The 27,967-nt window shown below is 36.6% G+C and overlaps 1 protein-coding gene across 1 annotated transcript in view; it reads right to left on the reverse strand.

Moving 5' to 3' along the window:
* Positions 1-26,153, reverse strand: part of SEMA3E (semaphorin 3E) — a 131,854-nt gene extending 105,701 nt beyond the window's left edge. The window contains exon 1 of the mRNA XM_071424034.1: positions 25,283-26,153. Within this exon, the coding sequence (XP_071280135.1) occupies positions 25,283-25,397 (115 nt within the window). The 5' untranslated portion in view covers positions 25,398-26,153. The remainder of the gene's footprint in view (positions 1-25,282) is intronic.
* Positions 26,154-27,967: the final 1,814 nt, after the last annotated feature.

A 27,967-nucleotide genomic window follows, 5' to 3' on the forward strand; every position in this document is an offset into this window, starting at 1 on the left:
GTGATAAAGTCACACACAGAACTTTCAGTCACTCATTTATGGTTATACTGCATTTAGTTATCATTTACAGTCACAGTCACTCATTTATGGTTATATTATATTTAGTTATCATTTACCTGAGTCACACACTAATCTGAGCATTCAAACAGAGACTTCTTTAAAGAAGTACAAGTCACCAACAGGAGGAGAAGGTTAGAGTTGAGCTAAAACTAAAATGGCAGAGTTAAAGAAAAGTTTATGTTATTTTCAGGATACATTTGCCTAAAAAGAAAGAAACTCTTCTAGTTGCTTTGTGAAAAAAATATTTATTAGTTTTCATTAGGTAAAAAATTTCCATGAAGAATTCCACTTCTCAGATCCTTCCATAAAAAATATGCTTTCCATAAATAATTTCAAAATCAATTCACATTATTATTTACTTTTTATGAAGCTTTAGATCAGTAGGGATGACCCCTCTAATCAGTGGATTATACATGTAATATAAATGGATTGAGTGGAATTGCTAGTTGAAATTCTGTGATATTCCAGACATGGCATCTTAAACATTGCATTTGCAATTATGCCTCTGTTTATGTAAGACTTTAATTTAGAACATAATTGAGAATGGTGCTAAAAATATTAAAGCATAATGGGATGGATCACAGAAAATTCTTCAGTTGTTACATCAAATATCAAGTCACACTGATGCTTCATGAAAACTGAATGTCTGCATTGTTCCTATATAACCAAACTATTAAAATGATAGTTGCTTTTCTGAATTTAAAACTAATTGCTCATTATTAAATATTTCTAAGTATCTTAATTAGGCATACGTATATATGTTTCTAAAGAAAATGTATCATGGAAATATGTTTCTTTTAAAGAAAGGAATACTGTTCAGTCCATGCATCTCTCTGGTCTGTTTTCTAAAAGGCTTTTTGTTTTTAATAAAACCAGTCTGCTGTGATTTTTGTTGTCAGTGTGTAATTTTTTCCATTTCCAATGCTTTCTCAAACAGTGAAATCCATTAGAGTCAGAGAAAACATTATTCTATACATAACAAGGTATCATTTTTAACCAGAATTACTTTCTTTTTCCCTGAGGATGGAAAAAATATGCTGTGGTTAAAGAGGATAAAACTTCCTAATTTTTTTTTCTTTCTTTTCAAATTCAGGCATGCAGTAGCAGCTAAAATGATATATTTCATATGTTTGCCTAAAGTCCAATGAAAAAAAAGTGCATCAGATCAAAACTGAACATAAATGATGAAAGAGTATCAGAGCTGCCTTTATACATTAGGAGTCTATTGACAGTAAAATTGTATTAAGCTTGTAAATGCCTTTGAATTCAAGAGAGCTGGACTGAATTATGCCAAATAAGAAACGTCCCAGAAATCTGAAGGATAGAAGAGAACATTATAAAGATCTATCCTGACCCTGTGTGCAGAGTACAGGGAGCACTATTTCAAAAGTCAGACATATGAAAAGACCCTTTCTTGTACCAGAGATACTCTCATAGGAAATGCCATATTATAGGCGTTGCTAAATAAATATTGGTATTTATACATATCTGTCTGTTGAGAAACCTTTAGATTTATTTAAAAAATAAATATATATATATATACAATACGCATGTTATAATATTATTTAACCAAATATACATAATGAGAGACCAAAGACAGAATGACATCCTCATATCAGCCAACAGAAACGAACTATAATCTCTTTGGGCTCTTTATGTGAAGAGCAACTGGAATGTATTGAGTTCTGCCATGGGGGGGGATGAAGAACCAGTTGAGTTTCTGGGTAAGAATTAAGGGGCAGGATGACAGGGGTGACACTGCTGTGGGTGTTTACTAAAGGCCACCCGAACCAACCACCCTGATATCTGCTCAAAAGACTACACAACCAGGCACACACAGGCCAGGAGGTTCAATAATGCACTGATTTTCAGTAAATGTAGAAAATGAATTATACACAGTTGGATTTATGAGAATTGTTCCCTGTTGGATTAATGAGAAGGGCCAAAGATTGAGTGGAAATTACAAGCACAACACTGAACTAAGTAGCCAGGTGTGCTGATTGCTTTGGTACAAGATAGGATCTGCTTGAGTTTGGATTACTCAAGCAGATCCCACCATTAGGAGAGGTTGCTACTGGAGACACACCACATCCCAGACAGAGCAAAGGCTCCACTGGCTCCTGCAAAACCTCACTTGAATTCATTTAGCTAATCCAGAGCAGCAGCCCTGTATGCTTACCACTTCCACTTAATTCTCATCCACCACTACACATCTGGGCTGACCCAGCACATCTCCACAAGCCTAAGAAAGCTGTAGATAAACTGGACCTGCACTTATGAAGAGCAGTGAAATCAGTGTAGATCACTGAAGTTTTGGGTGATACATCAATTTACACTGAGTTGCAATGTAAACTCCAATGGATTTGGAATTGGGATTACACTGAGTAGCAAAGAAAATGAGTCTGAGTATATTAAAACTGGATACTGGGAATCTCCAGTATTTGGCATAAGCAGAGAAAGTGTAAGTAGAAACTTATGCACGTGTGGCATATGAAACAATGAAAACTTTAATTCCTGGGTAATTCAGTATCTCAAAATTAAAAGCTACTCTTTCATAGAGGAGAAAATTTTGCTGCTGTTGAAATATTTGCTTCATGAATATGTGTGCAGTCACTCCGGAAAAAAAGATGTTTGAAGTATGATGATTGAAATGCCAGGTGTAGACTAGACTCATTTTACATAATAGCATTCATTAAGGAATAAAACTATCATCATTGTCATCATCAGGCCTAATTCCTCCTCTTCTGCTATGAACTTTACATTGATTTATCACACAGAAGTTGTGAAACTCTGTTTGTACCAACATTTAATACAATTTGCCTCAGACTCTTCAGATTTCTCTTCAGAAACAGTACAGAAATGGCCAGGTGTGGACAAAATTTGCTCAGGCATTATTATTATTTCTCACTTGCCCAAACATCTGTTTACAATCAATCACTTCAAGGTGTACAAGCTGAGACAAGACATACTCTTATTGAAACAACTGCTTCTGCAAACCAGGTTTTGCAGTCATCAACACAAATACTGATGTTTTCTGCTCTGATGATGATCCTACTTCTGGTTGTGCTGGAGACTGCAGGAATTCAAATTAATGTTGTAATAATTCATATAAAACAAACTAAATAGGGTGAGAAATAGGAGAAAAGGAAACTGAATAGCCTTTTTTAACTGTCAACATTATGTTCTCTCTGAATATGTTCAGCTACTGACCACTGCAGGTGAATAAGAAGAATTCATGCTGGTGAAAGGCATATGTTTTTGAAATATAGGATGAAAAAAGTATTGTTCCACAAGATGTGGACAGATGTGGTTTTTTGGATCTGTAAGAATGATAAACTGTCTAACTGATCCATAGTGAAGTAGAAAACTCTATCCTTTCCTTAATTAATTGTCCAGGAAACTGCCTATACTCCATGGATCTACTCTTTAGTAAGCTGAAGCACCAGGGATCACTGATTCTCAATTACATGTAGTGAGTGCAAGATTTTAGTGTCCTGCAGGCTATTCAAAATTGAAGTCTTGAAGACAGAATTGTTGCTTAAGTCACAGACTGGCCTCCAGCAACTTTTTAAAGTCTGAAATTACTGATGGGAGGAGAAAATAGTTAATGGCCAGTACAAAAGTTACCCAGCCAAGAAATGCCAATCTCCATATTGTAACAATTCATCTGTTTTTCAGACAGTCCCACAGGATAAGGGAAACTGTCTTTAGAACTTCAAGAGGTATTCAAATGACAAGGAAACCTTTTTTGAACTCTGAGAAATGGCACTGAAATACTGTATTTACCTATATAAGTATTACCTATAGCAGAGTTTTAAATCTCTTAATATGATCCTAAAATCAGTAAGCAATTTATAAAGCTACTTACTTAGAAGAACGGGAAAACAGCTATCATGCTTTATAAGCAGCAAAAATAAAAAAATTCAAAATACAATATATAACAGAAAACATAAGCCAATTAAATAATTCATTAAATCCAAAACTTTGCCAGAGCCAAATAATAAATAACAAGGAACCCAGAACCTGTGCAATATATATATAGACTTTATCTATGAAGATCATTCACATAATGTGAATAGTGAGAATGGCTTCTACAACAATATATCTATATTTATCCTTATTATTTCTTTGAAAAAGAAGAAGTATTAACTTACAACAAAATGGGTAGACTCATTTGAGCAAGCATATAGCTTTTTCAAGACTGTATGTAAAAATTCATGCAATCTACTTTGTTGCTGTTCATTGTTATTTTCAACACATAGCCGGGCTATGTATTCACAAGGAGAAAAAATGCAGATACATAAACACACACAATCTTTTTCATCTACCTTCTATCTGTCTGGGATCAGATTGAAAAATTGCTGCAGCTATTGATATTATTTTAAACAATAATAATAATAATAATAACAACAATAATAACAACAATAATAACAAGAAGAAGAAGAAGAAAGAAGAAGAAAGAAGAAGAAGAAAGAAGAAGAAGAAGAAGAAAGAAGAAGAAGAAAGAAGAAGAAGAAGAAGAAAGAAGAAGAAGAAAGAAGAAGAAGAAGAAGAAGAAGAAGAAGAAGAAGAAGAAGAAGAAGAAGAAGAAGAAGAAGAAGAAGAAGAAGAAGAAGAAGAAGAAGAAGAAGAATTAGAACATGTCAAGTTGAACATGGACCAGCAGTGCCCTGGCAGCCAGGAGGACCAGCCATACACACTGGGTGAGGGAGGGCATTGTCCTTCTCTGCTCTGCATTAGTGCAGCCTCACCTCGACTCTGTGTGCAGTTTTGGGCCCCACAAGGTGAGGATATAAAGCTATTACAGGGAGGGCTATGAGGATGGTGATGGGTCTGGAGGGAAAGCTGCACAAGGAGTGGCTGGAGTCACTTGTTCAGCCTGGAGGAAAGTAAAGGGAGACTTCTCCCTGACCTGCAGCTTCCTCACAAGGGAAGTGTAGGGGCAGACACTGATCTCTTCTCTGGTGCCCAGTGAAGGGACCCAAGGAAATGGCATGGAAATGAGTCAGGGGAGGTTTAGGTTGGATATCCAAAAAAATGCTTTTCCCCCAGTGGGTGGCTGGATATTGGAAGAGTGCTCCCAGAGAAATGGCCACATCACCAAGCCTGGCAGAGTTCAGGAAGTGTTTGGACAATGGTCTGAGGCACAGGGTGTGATTCTGGAGGTGTCCTGGGCAGGGCCAGGAGCTGGATTTAATGATCCTTATGGGGCCCTTCCAAATCAGAATGCAATAGGATGATATTCAAGTAAAGAGAAGCCCATATCTCCTTTACAAATGTGAGGCAGCTTAAAAAAGGAAAAAAAGAAATTTTGAAAACTTCTATTAATCATGCCAAGTGAGAACTTGGCATTTGAAGTTGTTATGGGTGTAAGCAATACAAATTAATGCAACATAATTCCTCAGTTCAAATCTGTTTTCAATGTGCTTATGTAAGTCAGCCTGAGATCACCAACTATAGATGTGGAAAGGCTGCACTGAATTCCATTGCAGCAGTTCCAAACAGTCAATTTGTCCTAAAATTTCTTACCCAAACTGTATTGGCAAGTACAGAACTAGAAATTATTAGAAATTCAGAGTTCTTGCCCTTCTTTAAGATGGAATGAATATATAAAAAAAAACATATCTGAGGGATTTTTTTGTAATTCTGTATCTTCCTTAAGAATATTGTTACATTTCCATTTCTGATCCTAGTTATAAATACAGGGATAAAAACAAGGCATGAGGGAAATAGCAGAGATATTTAGATAAACTATCTAAATATTTAATATCCTACAACACTGCTGTTCTTTGTTTTGGTTTTCATTTCAACAAAGTTATCATTTCAGAGTATGGCTTATGTGAATCTTTGCTAACAACTGGTTTTAAAATAAGTCAGTCACTTCCCACATTTTATTCATGGACTCTGGCTGTAATTTTCCCAAAATATAGGTAAGGAAAACAGAGGCTACAACTGCTAATGCCAAAACGTTTGGAAAAAGCAACAAGTTTTCAGACACAAGATCTTTTCTGCAGGTAGCTCAGATGTTACATCTCCCCATCAGATGTAGGATTGTGATCTCACAGCATGACAATTAGCATTTCAGTTAGATTAAGGATGTCCTAATGAGGAAAATAACCCAACTGTTCCCCTGATTGAAGCTCTGGAAGAATAGGAAGACCACCCATTTCTTCAGTGGATATATGTCTGTAACTGCAACATAGGACAGCATTTAAAAATGCAGCATACACAGGTCAAGAGTAGGCAGATTATTAGTTTAGATGAAACTTTAAATTTCTGCTCTCTTTCTATTGTGTTGACTTGACCTGTAAATAATAAGAACACTGCAGATTCTCACAACAACCTGTGAATAATGTGCCCACCATCATTCTGGTTGTAGCATGTGGGTGATGGCACTGGGGCAGGCCTAATGAGGAATATTATAAAATCATGCCAGAGGAAGTGTGTCACAGCCTTACTCAATTTCAGCACATTAATCTGCCCCATTCTGAAGCCAACTCCAGTGGCTTTTTAGAGGTGATTGCCCTGGTTTGCAGATTATTTTAGGGGGATGAAGAAGAAACATGATGGAATTATCTCCTTTTCCTTTCATCCTGTCCCACTGAAATTTTTCAGAGGGTGCTCACAGAATATTCCTTTTCTCCTATAAATCCAGCAATAGTCCTAAGAGCCAATCACTACAGGAACAGTTCAAATGGACTGAAGAATCATAAACAACCAAAAACTTGGTGTGGATGCATATGAATCTGGAAAAATTACTTAATCATACTATTTTATGAATTAAAATGGAATATTCTACACAAATATGATTAGTAACCACCAGAGCCTAAAATCAACTTAAGTTCCAAACAATACAAATTCACCAGCATATTTCTAACACCCCCAAGATAATTAATTGTGAACAGAAAGGAAAAGGTAACATTTGAAAGGATCACACCTCATGCTTCTTCTGCTTCTTCACTAGTGTTAATGTGGGCTTCTCCTAGGTTCTCATTCATACAAGAAACCTTGGGCTAAGTTTAGGAGAACTGCAAATGAAGTGAAAAGCCCAGTTTGGGCTGTGGCATGTGAACTAGTTCTGCCCTGATTTTGCAGTGAGGATGCAGTGAAAACAAAACTAATTCAGCTTCCAAACCCACAAGCTGCCTCAGAATTTGGAAAAGATCACACGAGACTCAGTCAGCTGAAGCACTAAAACGTCAGAGGTTTGTTCACAGAAGTCTCAAACACATGTTCTGAGGATATGCTGAACTTGAGCTTCCTCATGTGATCTATAGCTCAAATCTTGTTAAAGATTGACCTTAATGCATACAATAATGGGATTTATATTTAAGTAGGAAGGTCTTGTCATTTCTCTTCCCCTTTTTCTATAGAATATTTTTTCTAGAACTATTTGATCAACATCTGAGAGGCAAGTTAAACTTAAAATTACATAGAATACAATGCATTATTCATTACATATTTCTGAATTCATTATGCACTGATTTTTAACAACTCAGAACAAATTCCACATATTCTTATAGCATCAGTCATCATTAAAAAATCTTTTAAGGAATCTATGTTTTTAACACAGACAACAAACACAAAAGAATATTCAATTTAGAAATGCTCGGCTTGGGAAAACAAAAACACACCACTTATTCAGTAGTCATGAATGATCTATTGTTCTGTACAGTTATGTCCCTCTTTCTCCAGATTATCCAAGAACAGAAGAAAGTTTCATCTGTTATTAAGCTCTGGATAGCTGAAACAGTACATCAGAAATACAGCCTAGTAACTTAGCCATATGCAATTTACCCAAGAATTGATTGCAGATTGAGACATTTCTCTTAGATCAAAAGTTGAATAATTTCAACTGTGAATTCATTCATTGGTTGTCCATGTCTCAGAGTTAACACAAAACTTATTGCTACTAAAATTCCTTAGACCTTTTCCAGGTTGCAGTGAAAGTCTAAAGGAGCAAATTAAAAAGTAAAGTGCATCTCTGAAAAAGGTTGACAGCTTTGGTAGCCAAAAGTTATACAGTTCCACTCCCAAAAAAAACATGTTGTACTCTCAGATTAAATGCTTTAAATAATAGACAGTTTCTCAGAAAATTTGTAGAGGTTTCTCCTTATCTAATTAGTTTAACAGCATTACAACTGCTGCTGCTCTGAAATGCACACCAGTCAGAGTTTTTTATGTCTTCTGCAGTTGAATCACAATTTGATATCTCTGTTCTCATTGCCATTGTCAATTCTTATTGAAATCCAGCTCCACAAAACTAAAAGTAACCTTAAAACAAGTGTGTGGTTTAAGAGGAATACCAGGAGTTATTGATATTCCAGACATCAGTACAAGTTACAGAACTCAACACAGTTTCCAACTTCTTATAATAACCTGAGCACCACGGAAAATGTTGTAAATAAAAAAAGTGTCAAAGAAAGGTAGTTAAAGCCCATTGCCAGTCCTTGTTAAATTATAGTGAAAGCACCAGAAAGGAGCATGAGAAAAACTGGAAATAAAGGAATGTTGATTTTGATACCAAACCTGGATGTCAGTTGAATTATGGTTTTTTGGATATAATAGAAGGACAGAAAAAGAATATAATAAACAGGTATCTGACCATTTTATGCCAAGAAGAACATGAAGTCTGCCTCTAGTTTCTGCTATTCTCCAGGACTTCTTAGAAAAAGGGAAACAAACAAACAAACAAACAAACAAACAACCCTGCATCCAAATTGTCTATCAAGAGACAAAAACTATCCATCCTCTCCTACAGAAAATACATTCTTTCCTGAATGGGGTTAGGACCAGGTTGACAGAGTTGAAAGAAACGGTGAACCTGTGTCTTTTCAAACATCACAAAACACAGAATCATAGAACCATTTACGTTGGAAAAGGCCCCATAGATCCTTGAGTCCAGCCACAAACCCAGCACTGCCAACCCACCCCTAAATCCAAGCACTCCATCTATAAACTTCTCTAGGCAGCCTAATTCAATGCTTGACAACCCTTTCCATGTAGAACCTTTTCCTAAGAGCCAACATAAACCTCCCCTGGCACAACTAAATCCTATACCTTGAACTGAAAATTTAACTGTTGCTTTCTGTATTTTCAGCAGCTTTTTCAACTAAAACAAAAACAAAAACAAAAACAAAAAAAAACCAGACAATACACAAACTCCTGTTTTTGCAAAAATCTTTAAGCATTTCTTCATCCAGAGCTCCCAAAATTAAGAAAGAGGCATACACCACAGAAGAATGGGTGGAAACACTTCCAGGGTATGCAAAAAAGAACCTACATCTAATGCAACTGTTGAAAAAAAGCATGTGTATTATAAAATATGAGAAGTGCATTTATTTCTTAAATTAATGTAGAGTACACAAAGAGAGTCATAAAGATATGGTACTACTAAAGATATTCTACTGGAGAGAATGCTAAAGGCATGGTGTTGGCCAGGATTAGTGAGGATGCAGAAAAGAGTAATATTACATTAAAACATATCTTGAACATCTCTTTTGTTAATTATCTGGCATAATAAAGAAAACATCTAAAGAAATTCTATTTTGTATGTTAAATGATTCCTTCTTGGAATGGCGTGTTTTGGAACATATAAAAAGAAGCTTTAATCAAAAATAGAAAAAAAAATTATACTTGAGATATTCAGTAACCGTGATCAAACCAGAATTAAATTTAGTTCTCTTAGAGCAGCAATAATATAAAATAACATTAAAAAAAATTAACCTAAGATATGACATTTCAGAAGACAGTTAAAACCAAAACAAAAATGAAACTTATACCAAAAATAACTGGACCCATATAATATAAAGTTAACTTAAATCCTTGTATTACTAGCTGGAAGCTGCATAAACACATGATACTAATCATAATTATTTCTGGACCTTTAAGAATCAGGAAAATTAATTTTAAAAACTCCACTAGCAAAGCAAAAAGAGTCTTGGACTCTTTTTTTTTGCATTAAGCAGAAACCTTTTCAAAAGAAACAAAACAGCCCATTGAGGCCAACAGAAGAGAATCAGCTGTGAACATGAACTGAGGGGGATTTGATACTTGACCAAGTTATGATGAGGTAAAAAGTTACCAGGAATGCCTCTGAATCAAGTAATTTTAGCCTCGAATTAACAACAATGCTGTGAAGTTAGTTTAATTTATATTTTCAGCAAGCTGGAAATGTGCACTTGGATGCCATATGATTTATTAAACCACGGGAAACTCTTCTCTGCATATGTGAATTGCAAAGTTAACATCAAATCTGAAGAATCTGTAACAAACCCCAAACCAGGGAAGTTGTCTACAGAAGGATCCATGTCACCAATGCTACTTTAGAAGAAACGAGCAACTGAACATTGGCTTTGTTCTTCATCACAATAATTTAATGAAATACCCTTTTCTTAAGACATACTTGTTTCAAGTAATGATGATAAACCTCTGTCCTAGAGAAAAAGCATCATTGAAAGTCACTGAAAATGTGTTAAGTTTTTAGTACTTATTTACATTCATCCAAAAAAAAAGGAATTTTGCCAACTTGGGATCTCTTATAATGGCAGAAAAGCAAGTAATATTTCCAGAAATAAGTGCAAAGCTCTTTCAATTTACTGTCCATTTTTTTCAATATTTGAAACATTGAAAATATATTGTTTCAAAGAATTTTATGCAATGCTGAGCACTACAATTTTCAAAAACTATGACTTATTCTTAAGAACCTCTCATTTCAAAACCTTGGACTTCAAAGAAAAATGTTGCATCTCAATTTATTAAAATGGCAGTCATCACTAAATCAGTTCATATGAAATTTCTGAATCAAATACTTATCTGTGAACAAAACTAAGCATTATTGTGGAGTCTAAAATTGAAAGACAACAGCTATTGACTTTTTCAAAGCATTGCTACTGTTTCTGACAACTGAGATAGGACAAGGCTCGTTTTAACATTCCTAAACTATCCACAAAATTGAAGTTAATTAACAGCATCTAGATAAACATTACAAAAGAACAAATGGCAGCAGCTTAAGGAAAAATTTGGCTTCATCAGCACACTAGAATTTTTGGAATGCATTTACAGCACAATCAATACAAGGAAAAAGGTTAATTTATCTAACTTAGTATCTCAAAGCACTTTAAATAAAATGCTTCACTTAAAAACTTTGGAGTTTACAGATAAAAAAAACTTGCTTGTTAGGAAAGCATATAACAATTTATTACTAGTTTATCAGTCTGAGCTGAGAATGACCATTTAAGATAATACAAGGTAAATACAGAATGCTTTCTTTTATTACTCCTAAAGCGGAATGTGCTCAGATACTCATAGATTAGTTTTTTAGCCTGCTTGTCTAATGCACTTTTCAACTGCCAGCCTGATCCCTCTTTTCTTGAAATTTTCATGTTAGGAAGTCTTTTGGGAAAAGATTGCCAGTACTGATATAGTGGGTTTGATTTAGGGTAGATGAAGCCCCATCTCACTACCTCAGTTATATGGTCCTCTCTAAACATCCAGTGCAAATGTTTTTTTTTTTGTGAGGACCTTCATCTTTCAGTCATATAGAATTTATGTGGTCTTTTTTTTTCCAAATGTTCTTTTCCTTTAGCATTATATTGATCTGGGACACCTCCATCATTCCTTGGCTCCTGGCTTTAACATTCGTGCTCCAGAAATCTCTACATGTATGTACATCCCCAAGACTCCCCTGGGAATAAAAGCATGTCAAAATCCTAGAGGAAAGGGCTAGGATAATAATTCTAACCCATTTGAAAGCAAGGAGCAGAACAGAAAATAGCTTCCAAGTACTCAATTATTTCACTGTCTTCAATTCACTGCCAAAAAACTTCAAAACAAATCCCCATGTTTTTACTAATTTTAATTCTCCTAATCCTTAAGAATACAGATTTAGTGCCTTAAATTCACTAAATAAGAAAATACCTTCAGGGTAAATCATGATTAGATATCATGTAATTTCACATGAACAGCTACCTGCAACACAGGAGACTGAAATTTCTATAGGAACTATTGGAAAAGATAATTATGTTGCCATTGAAATGTCAGTAGTTATCTGACTTTTCTACAGAATTATTAGTTTGGAAGGACCAAAAGAGAGGAATCATTTATCACAGTAAAAATTATTTCATTGCCTTGTAATCTAATTTCCTTAGAAAATCAGGTGCCCTGGAGCACTCTGCCAATTGGTGACACAATTCTTGTTCCCTATGACGCATGAGATCCCACTGACCAATTTTAAATTTTGTGGGAAAAGAGTGAGAACAAAATCATTGGATAAGTAATACAATGAGCAAGCCAATTAACTGTCAATTAGTACATGCAAACTAACTGGTCAAGAAGTCCATGCAGAAACAATCATACCTCTGCTGTTTTGGCCCACCTAGAGAGCCAAATAAGTGTTTAATAAATAAAAAGAGTTGAAGAAATACTGCAGAAGGTTCCATGAGAGGGATATAGTTGCTATAAGGGAGACCTCAGTACTTGGGATACCCTTATACCTGCAATAGGAAAACACTAGGGATGAGGAAAAGTGAGTATGACTGGAAGAATTAAGTGATTTAATAAGAAGTGAAGATATTTTAAAAGCTAATAATAAAGAAAATAATGTTTCAGAGTACTTCAGTAGAGGAAAGAATGGAAAAAAAAACCCCAAGGCAAATGTGATATAAGGATATGGGAGTATAGAATACATCCTTCATTTTCCAAGTTTATCTTCTTTAATGATAGCCTGCTACTGAGGCATGTCTTTGTTCATATGCCTTATTGCCAGTGTCACACTGCTCCAAGGTATTTCAGTCTCATGAGATAAAACAATAGGTAGTTAGAAGGAAGTTCTAGTCTCCATGTAGGTTGTATAATTCTACTGGGAAGCAAATTATGAGGTTAGCAAGACTTAAATATATCACAGGAGCTTGCTGAAAGTTTTCCATGAAAATTCAAATGAATCCATATTTCTTAAATCTAATTGGTGATCATACATTATTGGTGATTGAATAAACCCAACCAAAAAACCTCTCAGTGAAATAAAAGGCCTTGACTTTCCAAAAAATAAATAGCTTAATTATAAAAATATTTGGTTTAAAGACAAGTTTCATAGGTACTATAACTTCTATAAGATCATATCAGATCTCTGGATTTCACCATCCAAGACAGACACCAGCCATCAGTTGTGAGGTCTTTATTTAGGTTCATCTTCTGTATTTTCAGCAGGTGGGAGGTCTTTTTAAGGATTGAAAATCAGTATCTGTTTAGGTTAGGAACTGATGGGTTAAAAGCAAGTCTTGTCCAATAAACAGCATTAAGATCAGCACAACTTTAAAATGCAATTATGGAACCTGCTCTCAGGATCTACCTTCACACTCAAGTGCTCTCAAACACATTTTCAAAAGTCTGTAAACAACTCTGTAGTGAGTAAGTGAAACCAACTGCAGGACTCGAGATGCCAACAGAAACGTGCTCTCTCCCTGAGCTACTGTGATGTGTTTGCAACCACAATTATGGTGCTCAGGTGGATGCTGTAACAGCTAACCTCTGCCATCAAAATTAAAATGCCTGGCAAGAGCAGACCTTGAAGACTGAAGGACCAAACACTTACAACAAAACAAAACCACTGAGATGAAACTTATCACCATGTTGTGAACAGCTGAATGCAGAGGCCAAACCACTCCAACAAGGCTGAAGCCAGGCTGCAGTCCTGCCTATAATGTATGACTAATTCAGAAATCTCTGGAGAACCTTTTCATCATAGGTTAGAAACCTACTTTCTGCATGTTAATTTATAGTATACACCATTTAAAATCTAAAACATGCTAAGACATGACAAGTTTAACTCTCAGCTTTTCCCCATGGGTCATGCAACACTCCCAGGCACTGGTATCAGAAATCAGGAAATGTCAATATCTCTGTTACCTTTCAACAATCTCAAGGTAAGGCATTTCTATGCTGCTATCAAATTCACAGCACACTTCAGGAACTGTTTCACAAGAATGCACAAACACTAGTTATTCTTATTTTCAAATCTCCAAGCTGGAATTTTTTTGCTTTGTTTTACTCTTAAATTAGAAGTACAAGTTTTCAACAGCCCAGACATCTAATTTTACAGCTCAAGGATTTTAGTAGTATTACACATTAAAGCAGTAAATGTGAAACCACAAAAAAAGAAAAAGAAAACTATTAGCCTGATATTATGAAGTAACTTGTTACATTTTCTAAGAAAGTAAGGGGTTGTTCCATGTCAAGAAAATTACAGAGACCACATACAGCACTTGTAAAATTTATTCCACAATTCTTAATGACATGTACCCACACATATTACAGTGCTCTATAAAAGCCTCAAAGAAGCATCTTCAGGAAATACCATTTTCCTTATGACAAGGGAGGACTGCAAGTTACAATTCTCAAGATTTTCCATAAGTGTTCAACTTAAGAAAAAAATAGAAAGTTAAATTGTACAGATAAATCAGAATTTTCAAAGTTTAAAGTTGCTTTGTAATGCGTGAGGTATGGGCAAAATAGAACAACTTTTGTCGTTGATCTTAATGGATCACGCTACAGGGATGGCCTCAAAGAATCCATGCCGCAGATTTTGATCTTGCAAACACACCCCAACTGAACTTTCAATCAAAGAAACAATTTGTATAATTAAAAGTACACACATAAGATCAAATACTTATAGAACCAAAGCTTCAGGATACAGTCTTTAATGCCACTTTGTGTGCAGTGGAAATAACTTAGCTTGTATCTAACCTCCAGCAGTTTTTTACTGCTTCTTTGCTAAGGAGTAGCTGAGCTATGGCAGACAGCTGTGAGTGGCTCACTATTTCATACAAAAGTACATCAATTTGGTTTAAACTGTTCTGAAAGCTGCTTAACCTAAGCATGCCATGCTTAATCTAAATCAGCATATTGTGCATGGAAGCAGGTGCAGAGCACATCAGTCATTACTGTGGTCCAGAGACAATTGTGTCCAGCAGCTCTGGAAGCAACTTACACTGCTCAGGTCACTGCTCAAATGACTACACATCCATCCTCTTCTTCCAGACCATTATTAGATCAAAGACACACTACTTAAGAATAATATCTTTACTTATAGTTTATCAAGGCAATAGTACTGCAGCTTGTAAACTCTGCAGTAAGTCATTCTCAGACAAAGGGTTTTATCCTTACACGGGTAACATGCTAGACCTGTCATCAGACATTCTTTCCAAATTCATCTTACTTACTTTTATTGAAATGTAAGGATTCTGTTTCAAGCTGATCACTATTCTCCCTCTAAACTCAACAGAGACAGAAATACAACTCCAGGGGAAATACAATGACCAAATGAATCACTCTTTCAGAGAGTAAGGTCAGGAGACAGGAATATCCTGGCAATTTTGTAGTCACAAAAGTTTATTGGAGGTTTGCTATTGTAATTAGTGAAATAAGGTCTCGGTTCAATTTTTGTATTAATTATTCTGGTTTTGTAATAAAGGTTTCATATATAGCATTTAAAGACAGTATACTGCATTCAGAGCCATTGTTGGAGAAACACTTCTTTACTGACTTCTAAATGTGAAGCATTTTATTTACAAAAACTCAATTCTTCTAGAAATGAAATAACCCACTGCAGAGCTTGAGAGTTAAACCACAGAAGCTGCAGTCCCTCAACAAGGAATACTATGGAATCAGTGAAGTGCTTGGGACTGTTTACAGGCTGGTTATGAGCTATAATAAGTGCTGAACCTGCTGAATACTTTAACACCTTCTCAGTAGTGTGTTTAGAAATGACTGCTATCCCAGATGCTTGTGTAACCTGAAAATATGCAGGAGGACATGGCCATGCCTAAGATAAGCAGAGAAGAGAGAATAATAACTTACTGCATGTAAACACGGGCACGTAAAGACAAGACATTTTCTCAGCAACAACACTAATAAGAACAAGATCTCCAAGACAGTTTATGTCTTTCTGGGCTCCCAGACAGCACATACTTTCAAGCTTTGCATCATACCATTCTCAATCAACTAGGATGAAATATTTAATATATAAAGGAATGGGTTTATTTTCCTTTACTCTTGGCTTTTACCACACACCCACAGGAGAGCACTTAGCTTAATCATAAATAAAGAGTTGCAGGAGCTCATGGAATTGAGCAACACTTGCTAACCTTTAGCTTTCTGGATGAAAAATGACCTTCAGCGATGACCCCAGTGAATAGTGCTATCTGGAATAGTTCCCTCACATCAAGAAACCTATTATTTTGCTATTATTAAGTTTTAGTAACACTGCTGGGAGAAACCATCTGTTAAAAGAGAAACAAGGTACTAACCCTTAGGTATGTGGGGTCTGTTGTTTTCTGCAATCAGTTTAAGGCACTTTTCATTCATTTTCTACTATTTCCTTTCACCAGTGTCAGGAAGATCAGAATAAGAAAAGACCAAAATCCTTGTGATGTTTATTGCACATCCACAAATAAAAGATATATTTACAGCTGCATTCACCACTTTACTAGGCCTATTAAACAAATGTGTTGTAAGAAAGAGCTTATAAAGCAAACTTAGCAACAGTAAAAACCCCATTGTTTGACTCCCCACAGAAGCTTCAATTGCTTCACAGTATGAAGTCAGGAATCCTTTAGATGAAAATAAACACAGAAGTAGAGAACAGACACATTAAGGATGTGAAGAGGAGTTAAATCTTCTTTCACTGAATGCCTATCTTCCAAGCACTGGTCCCTTGGTTTAGAGAATTATTTTTGGGGAAAAAAAAAAGACTCATCATCATGTTAGAGGAGTCTAGCATGGGTTGAGAATTTATGTTTGCATATAAATATATTTTTGGGGATTAAAAAAAAAATAGAGAAGATAAACTGCAAATGCTCAACAAGCAAATCTCCTAAAACCTGAAATTCTTCATTACAGATGTAGTAAAAATGCTAGCAACATGATTTCACAAGGACCATAAACAATGTTTTTTCATATCTATTCCCGCCAAATCACAGTCTGAAGAGTACTGTATATTGCCTGTCATCAAATTCTTATAAATAACGAACATCTTTTGCTCAGGCCAAAGAGATAGGAGAAGCTGTCAGTGATATTTTTGTCTTTCTCCCATTTTTGGCTACTAGACATTTTTTGGTTGAGTTTATGTTGGTGGGTTTTTTTATTTTTCATTAATGAAATTTTTGGCCTTTAATTTTTTTCTATTTTTTCACGTTAAATATTCATAAAGATCTTTTGAACTATATTGCAATAGATCCCACAAAGCAGACAAGTCTCATGCTTCTCATATAATCTTCCTTGACTAGAAAGTTTCCTTCACGATTAGGAACTTCTGATATGAAAATTCAACCAAGAATGGTAATATAATTTTTGAATGTTACATGTATATGTCAAACTAGGCATTGCCATTTGACCATTAGAGGGTTTCTTTTACATTGACTTTGTAATGTGCAGAAGTTGTCAAAACCAGTTTTTAATCCTTTCCTTGATACTGGAGGTCTAAGAACCAAGAGGCAATCAGTAGCAGGCAGGCGAGTTACAGAGGGTGCTATGGCACTGGGTTTCCCCATGGAAAAGCAAAGAAAACATGATGGATTATTGCTGCTTCCTGGTACACAGAATTGCTTCTGTTCTTCTGGAGTTTACGAGGGAAAAGGTTGGCACTTCCACAGGGCAAATGAAGTTTCAGTCTGAAACACAACACTGCATTCAGCAACAAATCTCAGATCATTACATGTAACTGGAGGACTCGTGTTGACTTTTAATGAGAGTTGAGCAGATTCTGATTGACAGAAGAGGCAATAAAGCACACCAGGTATACTCCAGCGAGACAGGGTAGAAACACATGACATAGACAACTGCCAATTCTCTGCTTTCACCTGAGACTAATAAAAAGTAATTTAAAGATGAGATTCAACTTTTATTTCATCAGAAATTTTTTTGCAGCTACATGAGTGAATCAAGTTTTGCAGCTATTGGCTGCACACACAGGCTGGGTGTCATGCCAGGGCCAAGATGTTTGGCAGGCATCCCTTTGACAACTTTGTGGTTGCAGACCTCCTGTACATACTTGCACAGAAACTGTAAAAGGAACCTTTGGCATGCCATTACATTCTGGAGGTCCTCTAAATTTCAGGTAAAATAAGAATGAGTAGACTAGAAGAGGAACAGAGATTCATCACTAAGATTATACATTCACCAAGAGCAGCGCAGCTAAACAGTGCATTTGGATGCTTGATTGTAATGGGCTGCAGTTTACAAACCCCTTGAAGAGGTCTAGCATCAAAATGCCACAAAGAACCCCTGAGACAAATCAGAGAAACCACTCCTTCTGTTTGTAACATTGCATCTTAAAAAAATGAAAAAAACCCACCAAACAATATTTATCTTAAAATACTTTCGCTTGAGTGATTTTTCTAAGTATGAAAATCATCACAGGGTAAGAAAAAACTGAATACATAATGGTACAGTCCTGCTTTACATTGTTTTGAAAGGGGAAAAAAATAGTCTTTAGACTGCTATAAAATAGTTTGCCAAAGGGATGCAGCATGAGTGAAAGCATTTCAATTTATAGCTTAAACTAAGAAAATGCTTAGAGGAAAAGCACATTGAAGTCAGCTTTCAATTGAAGTCGTTAACAAGGAGAAATCTCTCTTCCAAAATAAGAATTTGTAGCCTTGAGGGTGATCAGAAGAACCAAGACCAAGGCAAAAATGGAATTTGTCAATGTGAGATAAACACATTGGTTTTAAAATTGTGCTCTGAGAGAAACATGATGGTTTCCTTTGTTTTAATATATAGAGTAGGCTCAGTAGAGTCAGTTCCTCAAACTGAATCTTGGTGATGACAATTCAAATTTTTCACCAATTTAAAGATGGAGTTTATTTTTAAAACTTCTCAAATATTGTTTCTTCAAAATTATTTAAGTCCTTTCTTAAGAGGAGCTTGAAGTTATGGCTAAAGTACTGCATATTTTTATAATGCAATATTTTCATTCTTTTTCAACACGCTCTTTCATGTTTAATTCTGAATCCTTAACTGATTTAAATAAATGCCAAACATTAACTAACCAACACAAAACATTTTAAATAGTATACTCAAGAGGGCTTTTTTCCCTGTAAAACAAAGATTGCTATCTTTATTCCTACAGGCTATGAATTTCTTCAAGAAATGATGATTTTTGTAATTACACCGTCTGCATGCTATAACTTCATCACATTTGCCTGGCTACAAGAAGAAAACCAGGGCAGGAGTTTTAATAATATATAAATTTCCACTTTACACTTTTAGCATACTTATTGATCAAAAGTTTCTCAAAAGGCCTAACACAGATGCTCACCCTTGCACACCATCCTGTAAATCATGTAAATAGCATTAATCCTCTTTTCATTTAAGCAAAATATAACGCCTGCTTTCAGTGAAATAATGATGAGTACGATATCTGATGAAGAGTTTAAAATAGCAGATGGTGTTATCACTTTGAAAGCAGGGAGTTAGCTGCAGAGAAGCAGCAACATGCAGGATATTCTGATCTTGCACCTTCAGATAGTTCTTTAAAGCAGGAACAGGAAAGTGATTGATGTTAGGCTGCAAGCCGTCTGCTCCTTGCATCCCTGGCGTGGCACTCACCGCCTCGGAGCTTTGCTACAGCAATACTTACAGCAGCCTTTGTCAACAAAATGCAGTTATGAAAGGAACTAGCATAAATTCTCTGCCAAAAAATTCCTGTCTCAGTGAGCAAGGCACTCTAAGATTACTTGTAGCCACTCCAGAACTTCCTAGCAGTCACCCCTTGTGATATGGATAGATAATAAACCTAAATCTTGTCCTAAATGTTGGTAGACAATCAGTTGCCTATCCGGTGGGAGGAGGTGCAAAAGCTCTCCTGTCTGCCTCATAAGTGGCCTAGAGATGCTTGTGCATCTTTGCCTAAGATATTTCTAAGCTAACATTGAGTTCTATGTGGCCTCAAGAATTATAAAATATTACTTGTCAGTTGTTTTTTCCAAACACTTGTAATTCTGGTTATCAGCCCTTATACCCAAGCACATTTATGTGTGGAGCCATAATAAAAACCATTAGGTTCTAAAACCTTGGAATTTTACTGCTCTTTAATTCAATGTAAGAAATACGAAAACTTCAATCTGTTATATACACACACACACACATATTTTACATGTACATATATATTTATATGTATCTATGTGTAGGTGTGAATACATATATGATATCCTCTACTTTTTTTTTGTACACAGACCTCTCTGGACTATACATAAACAAAGACCACAAGTCAGTTCCTTATCTTGGTACAAAGTCAATGTGATTTATATCAAGCATGAATTAACATCTTTATTGAATTTGAATTTGCTTTGGTAGGAAAATTGCTCTTTCCTAGTCATTCAAAACCAGTGAAAGCTGTTAGAAATAGAAAACATTTTCATGTATGAAATTGAACCCATCATGATTCAGCTTTGGGTTATGTGGCTAGTCATTAATTAGCCATTGATTACTAATTGAAAAACTATACTTTCATGAAACATATTTGCCTACTTTAGAATTCAGAAATCACTGTCTAAATATTCCCTACATTTTTGTTACTCAATGTAGTTGTTAGCCCCTGAGGAAATTTTACTGCCCTCTAGCTAGAGAACAGAGTAAGAGATCATGGATAAACATGGTGAAACTCTTAGTCTCAATTACAATAAATTCTAAATTGCAAATATCAGGGAAGTTAAAGTAGGTGTGCTGAAACTGCAGTTCCTGCAAATGGCAATGAAACATTTTTTCTGCTGTAACAGACCTCAGAAGCCCTCCAGGATGACTAGTCAGCCCTAAAAAAACCTAAATTCTTCTACATTAAACATTTTATATTACACATTTTACGTATTAAAATCTGACTATGAACATGGAGAGTATCAGATTTTGTCTGCAATATTTCATCTCTCACTTCCTTAGCAGTATGTTACTATTTGAAATATTTGTGCTTGGAGAATACATTTTTTTAACCCAGATGATTTGCTTCTAAGTTCAGTCTGCTCCTTCTGCCTGCTGCAGCTTGATTCTACTGTAGAAAGTTGCAAGCAGTTTCAACAACAGGTAAAAAAGACATATTTCAATGGGTAAGGCAGGCACAGCTGCTTCTTAATCACACTTTTTCCAGACAAGAGCAGTGTCCAGTGCATAGCTGCACAACCTGAGGTCAGGTAATGCCAAAACCCCTCAAGCCACTCAGGAGAATGTAGTGGGTAAAACAGAAAACAGATCCCTCAAGATGTGCAAATTGCTGCACGTAACTGCACCAGACCCCATCACTGCAAGAGAACTGTGCAGACCACTCTAAAGGCTCAACATCTCATTTTCATACTGTATTACCTTTGTTCTTTACCATAATTATGAATTAGGAAAAAAACCCCATCCCAAACCAATTAGAAATACAAATAAAACCATGCATAATGCTTGAATTAGACAATTATGTCCTTCATGTGCCTTTCAGGCCCACATGCTTCCAGTGTAGCTCTGTTAGGCTTATAAAAATATATCCCTCCTGTCCTCTGGAAACCCAATCCATTTCAATCTGTAATGTAAATAGTTTCTTTTTAACACACAGTGTGTGCTGATTTCACCTTAATTATATATTTCCCATTGCAAGAACTCAAACTGTGGGATACTGGGAAAGAATTTAACCAGCAGCCTATAAAGAACAGGGGCTGAAGCTTGGCTTCCCATTAACACCTCATTAGCCAGAGTCTGTACTGTATGTAAAATGAGCTAATGATTTTTAAATGAAGTTGTCAACCTACAACTTAATAATGCAGAAATCTATTTCTCTGTAATATTGACATGCTGTAACACATGTTTATCACTACAAATCAAAATGAAGCTATTGGAGTACACAGATCTTGGTTGGTCATCTTCAAACACTGATCTTTAGTGCAATCATAACACTAATACCACAAGCGGTACTGATTGCAATATAAATTTCCTAATGCACACAAGATGATGGTTTGAGGAAAACACCTTCAAGTTCTGGATATAAACTTAACTTAATACAAATGAAGTTAGAACCATAAAATGACTGCTAGGTGGTTATAGAATCAAGTCACATCTGATAAAGAAATGGCAAAACTCAGATTTGAGTTTACTGTGAATTAAGACCATCACCTGCCTTAGCAAAAATCACCATTACAGTTTGCATTGACTTGACAAGTTTAACAGTAGTTCATGAATGCAGGACTTCCATTAACTCCCACCGAAGCAGAGTAAATGGCCATGGAGTCAAACAGGGGTTGCACAATATATCCCTAATTGGCAGGGGGATTGTGGTATTCCTATCCATCAGGTGACCCCTCTGCAAGGGTTAGGACCTGGTCTTGTTGCTGTGGGTTTGGAGACGTGTGCACTGCAGGTGAAGGTCTGGTGTGCTGGGAGAGCAAAAGGTTCCCCTTCACTGTCAGACCAGTAACTCACTTTCACTGAGCAGCACTTTAAAAGGGATTTAAAGAGATAATTTGTGAACTGGTAAAAATCAAAGGACACTAATTCGTGCAAGTGTTCTCTTGACTGAAAGGAGACGAGACTTTAAAATGGACTGGTTTTAAATATTCTTCCATAACAACAAAAAAACCAAAAACAAACAAACAAAAACCCCCAAAACAAACAAACAAACAAAACAAAACCAAAAAACAAAACCCAAAATAATCTGCTGTCCATAACCTCATCATACTCATCATAGAAACTCTTAACATGCCACTCAGCACTGACCTATCTTGCAAGGGCCTGAATCCCAATTAGCCACCAACATCTGCAGTTCCAAAGGGAGGCAGCCAGAAGCCTGCTGACTCCCATGTTGAAGGCTCTTTGCAGTGAATTTTTATCTGAGGCTGCAGCTACTCCACACTGAAAATTTGCACATATGGGGCTTCATCCTCTGTGCCACAACAGCAACTCACAGGACAGGCTGAAGCACCTTCATACAGAGGGTGCACAACCACATCTTTTTAACTTCCCCAAGCTCTCTGGTACCCTCAGCAGCCTTTCTCTGGAGCAAATGCAATTCAGATGAGGGTCCCTCCTGCTGCTCCTGTTTGATTAGTGAGGACAGCAGTGACATTTGCTCATTGTCTTCGTGCTTGGTCGCTACATTCTTCTGGCTGGGAGGGCTGCAGTAGCTGTTCCCAGGGTGGCAGGCAGGTATGCCATTTCCAACCCTTGCCTGGGGATATGGGGTCAGGCACTCCCTGGCTGCAATGCTGCTTGTAAAATCAGTCTCATTTCCTAAGGGTAAAAACTGTGATAGGGTGTTGTACAAGGTGAAATATAACATGGTGATGTGTGTGACCATGGTAGGGAATTTATGAGGACGGATCTTTCTGTGTTGTTGGATCTGAGGGAACTGCCATCAGGCAGGTAAGGTTTGGCCCTCTTTGAGAAATGGATGTTTTAAGATCTCTTTGAATATATCAGAGTTATGATGTGTTATGGCCAAATTACTGGCTCGCTGCTGAAAAGAGAAGTAGGATGCAGTGAAATGTGCACTAGTTCCAACCATTGGAAAGCAATTACTACTACAAGTGAGCAGAGAAGCAGTTAATAGTCACAGCACCATAGTGGGGAGCTTGCCAAAATGTTCAGCTAAGCCAAAGTACTTAACCAACATAACACTTGGTCTATTTGTCTCATTTACTGTGCTTTTCTCATCCCCCTTACCCCATCAGAAGCAAACAAATGTCAGTAACAATTAGAGCCCTAGCAGTTACATCTAGAAATAAATCAATATTCAAATGCACATTTTCAACAGTAAGAGATGTGAAAGGATTATACAATCAGCATTTGGCACTCATTCCTACTGTACTCTGAACTATAGGTTAAAAGAAGAGTGGTTTATATGTTAAAAGGGGTCATATAATTTATTTCATTCAGAGCAATTAATTGTTTACTTACAGGACAGCTTTCCATGAAAAATACTTCTTTCTCTAAAACATTTCATGGCCCTATAAAAGCAAGCCCCATTTCTTATAGCTTCCTAGCAAGACTTTCAGACCAATTATCCTATTCAGCTTCTCCCTTCCTTATAATTGGTAATTTAGCTTGCTATATAAAACACAATTAAACCTTGTTAGGAGTAAAGCTGTATACACATGGATCTCTAGATGCTGCTAATTCTTAAAACTTAGCCATTCCTAAAATAGGTATTCTAATGTACTTCACACTGATGCAGCTTAGTTATCACTTGCATAACCATTAAAATGTTCTTGAGTAAATTGGAATTTGCTCATTCCCACCTATGTCAGCAAAAAAGCATTTTGTTTTCATCTGTGCCTAAGAGGTAATATCCAAACATTACTGATTGGCCAATCATCACTTTATCTTGCACAATTACATTTCTTTCTCCTATTGCAATGACCATCTCTCATACCTGTCTAAGTATATAATTTACAAATCTATGTCCTGCTGCAGAGAACTGAAATGCCATGGCTATGCACACACAGGTATTTTTTATATATATACAGGATTAAACCCAAATCATAGGGAAGAGTTTAAATCACATGCAATCCAGAACAGAGACACTGAAGGAGCTAAGGAAGAATGGTTCAGCCTTCAGGTAACTGAGACTTAAATAATTTTAAGCAAAAATAAAAGTTCTAAGTATTCTATATAAATATGTCAGAAAAAATAACATTTTTCCTTTGGGTAACTCAGTTAAACAGCAAGCAGACTTACATTGGCAGGTACTCATTTTAATTATAGTGTGATGACACTTGCTAGTTTAGAAAATGAATCATATGGTTGCACAGGAATTCAGTCCTTTTGCCTTAGCTATATTTGTAGACAGATAGAATTCTAAAAGCGAAACAGACATTTAATTGTTCAAGGGTTACATGATGCACATTTATTCAGCAATAATTTCAGGTTATCTTCTCCATTTCTTTCCCTCTTAATAAGAGACCTGACAGCCTTCTTACAGCACGGAGAGTAAGAGAGACTGACATGCAAATCTAACACACTTTCAGGTAGGAGAACATTTCAGCAGTCTAAAATCATCACTGCAAGTACCTTAAGTCTTCCAGAATTCAGTAAACTTAATCTAGGGTGAAGCTTAGCACAGGGAAACAATTCACATGACTTCTGAACGGGAACACTTTACTCTATCAAAAGACCATAATTTAATCCCGCTGCAATGCATTCAGTGAAGGCAATGAACTTGCAGAGTACCAAGTCTTTATAAAAGCCTGACACACTGACCTACCTTTATGTGACAGCCGTAACCTCGGCTGCCGGGTATCTGCTGTGTGACATCCAGCCGGTAGCGCGAGTAACGAGCCATACAGCGCCAGCATCACAAGGTCCTGAGCAGATGCCATCCTGCCCAAGATTGATTTCTTGCTCTCTTCACTGGACTGCTGCTGCTTGTTTGTTGTTTTGCTGGGGTGTTTTTAAGGCTCCAACTTCCACTTTGCCAGTGCAGTTTGATCTCTCTCTCTCTCTCTCTCTCTCTTTGGTCAGTTTGTGGGGTGTCTCTGTGGGAAATTCAACGTTCATCAGAGCAGCACACAGCCTCAGCTAGCCATTTGTCAAGCTGTGCAAATGTCATGTAAAAATATTCCCTCCCTAGGACAATTGTTTATAAAGTGCAAGGACATTCCAAGGCGTTACTCTGCAGTGTTGTGTCTTGAGCTGTCTTTAGTAACTCTGCCAGTGGATTCAGGAAGAAGCTGTATTTTCAGTCCCTCCTGCAAGGCAATTCATTCAGAGAAGGAGGGAGGGAGAGGAGGAAAAAAAAAAAAAAAAACACGGAAAAAAAGGAGAAAGCACCCTCCTCCTTGGTGCTCCTCAGAACTCAGCCCCTTGCTCTGACTTGCCAAACAGCTAGTTTTAATTCACCTTTCACCTTTGCTAATTAAAAACAAGAAGTGCCATTCCCTCCTGGAGTTGCAGGATCCACCCAGCAGGAAGCCGGGCTGTCAGGCTGCTGTATTCACTGGGAAAGTTCAGGGAGGGTTTAGGCAATGCACAGTCCTAGCTGCTTCTAGGAAGCGTTTTAATCCACGTGCCGTGCACTGATTCCTCAATTGCTTTGTGGTTTCACGTTGTAAAACGCCAGGAGAAGGGTCAGAATTCCTCCTGTCCCTCCCTTTCAAAAAGTCATTTCAGCTTTTGTTCCCAGCTCAGTCTTAGAGGAGGATCAACCCTTGCATTAACCATTTAAGTACATTATCACTTAGTGTCGTTAAACAGCATGCTCCTAAGTGGATCAGGGTAAAAAGAGTCTAACTGTATACACTTTCTCACTTTAAAGAAAAAGGATCTGCTTTTTACATTTTTTCCCCCCTCATGTGCTTTTACACAGTAGCTTCTTCCCTTTCCATTTTAAATGTCTCTAACTCTGGAACCTGAGGTCATCTATATATGTCAGTAAAATTGTTTATCTGAATAGATGCCTGTAGGATTGGCCAGTATTTAAAAAAATAAAAAAGCCTGATCAAAGCACTGTAATGATTAACAGCATCAGATTTAAAAGTGCCAAGCAGCTACCTCTTACACTGCTAACAAGTACCAGAAAACTTCATCTCTTTTTTGCATGTGTGACTTAAAATATACCCATGGCAAGAACTAGGTTTTTATACATCAAAACTACAGATGTCTGGAATACATTAATTAAGGAATAAAGTTCTCTGTAATTAAGATCTCATGCATATAATCATTTAGGATTATGCAAGGTGCATTTTAGACATTAACAATTGCACTATTTTAATAGGATGAAGCATTAAAGTCGTGTTAAGTCTTTATAATTCTCATTGTTTTTTACAGAAAAAGAATCACAAAGAAAGGAAAATGAAAACTAATATATGCATTTGACAATAATGCACTCAAAAAAAATTGGTAGTCAACCAGAGATAATAATATCTGGAGAGAAAGATTAAATAAGACATGTCTGTATGCCAGCAAACTGAAAAGAACCCAGAACAATAATATAATGAAATGCTAATAAATGTAATAGTAGGATACATGGATGGGAGAGGACAGATCTGTTCAAGAAGAATAAAATATGTGAACTACTAGGACAGAGGAAAAAAAAAAAATATGCAGCTGTGGTGAAAGGACAGAAGTAAATCCTCAGAATGCCCAAGGACTCCTGGAGGCTGCTGTATAATCAGGAGCAGGGAGCAGGTCATGTGTACCTGTTAGTTCTCCAGGAGCAGGTCATGTACACATCCCTGGGCTTGCTTTGAATCAGCTGGAAGCTGTGCCAGCAGCACTTGAGCCTGGGGAGCTCCAGCTAAATCCCACACAGCTATTTGCTCCAATTCTTGCGCACAATTGCAGGTTGCAGTGGATTTTATGCTGATGTGCCAGCTGTCTGGAAGCAGCTCAGCATGAGTACTGGAGATGCTGTCAGTGGAGAAGGCAATGCAGGCTCTGCCTGCAAGCACAGCCCTCAGCAGGGATGAGTTTGTCTCCACCTGATGGGATTGCTATTGCTGGCCCCTTTCTGTGCTGCTGAGGCCATACAGGTGTTCTGCCTGTGGCCATTGAGAGCTGCTGGAAAGCAGCAGCATCATCTGGTGCCTGGTAAGGTTACTGAAGACTCCCCTTTGGTTGTGATATGGTGAGTTCTTATTGAAATATTTGCATCTTTCCTAAAAGAAAATAGAAAACCGAAACCACTCCACAAACATACAATTAAGACATTTCTCAAAGCCTCATTCTCTGTCATCATAAATTTACAAAATGTAAGCATTTCTGATTCTGAAGTAGTCCAAAAGGAATTTTTTTTTCTTTGAAAGATCTTGTTGTGGAAAATGTAATACTTTATTTTAATTATGATATGTACTTTCAAAAAGTACACAAAAATCCAAATGTGAGCTCACACTATGAAAGCTAAAACCATATTCAGTGAGTAAAGCAAATATTAGTGCAATATCTCAAATCT

The sequence above is a fragment of the Agelaius tricolor genome, unplaced genomic scaffold (assembly GCF_023055355.1).
Source record: "Agelaius tricolor isolate 1412-34295 unplaced genomic scaffold, bAgeTri1.0.p SCAF_3, whole genome shotgun sequence".
In the NCBI taxonomy this organism is placed as follows: domain Eukaryota; kingdom Metazoa; phylum Chordata; class Aves; order Passeriformes; family Icteridae; genus Agelaius; species Agelaius tricolor.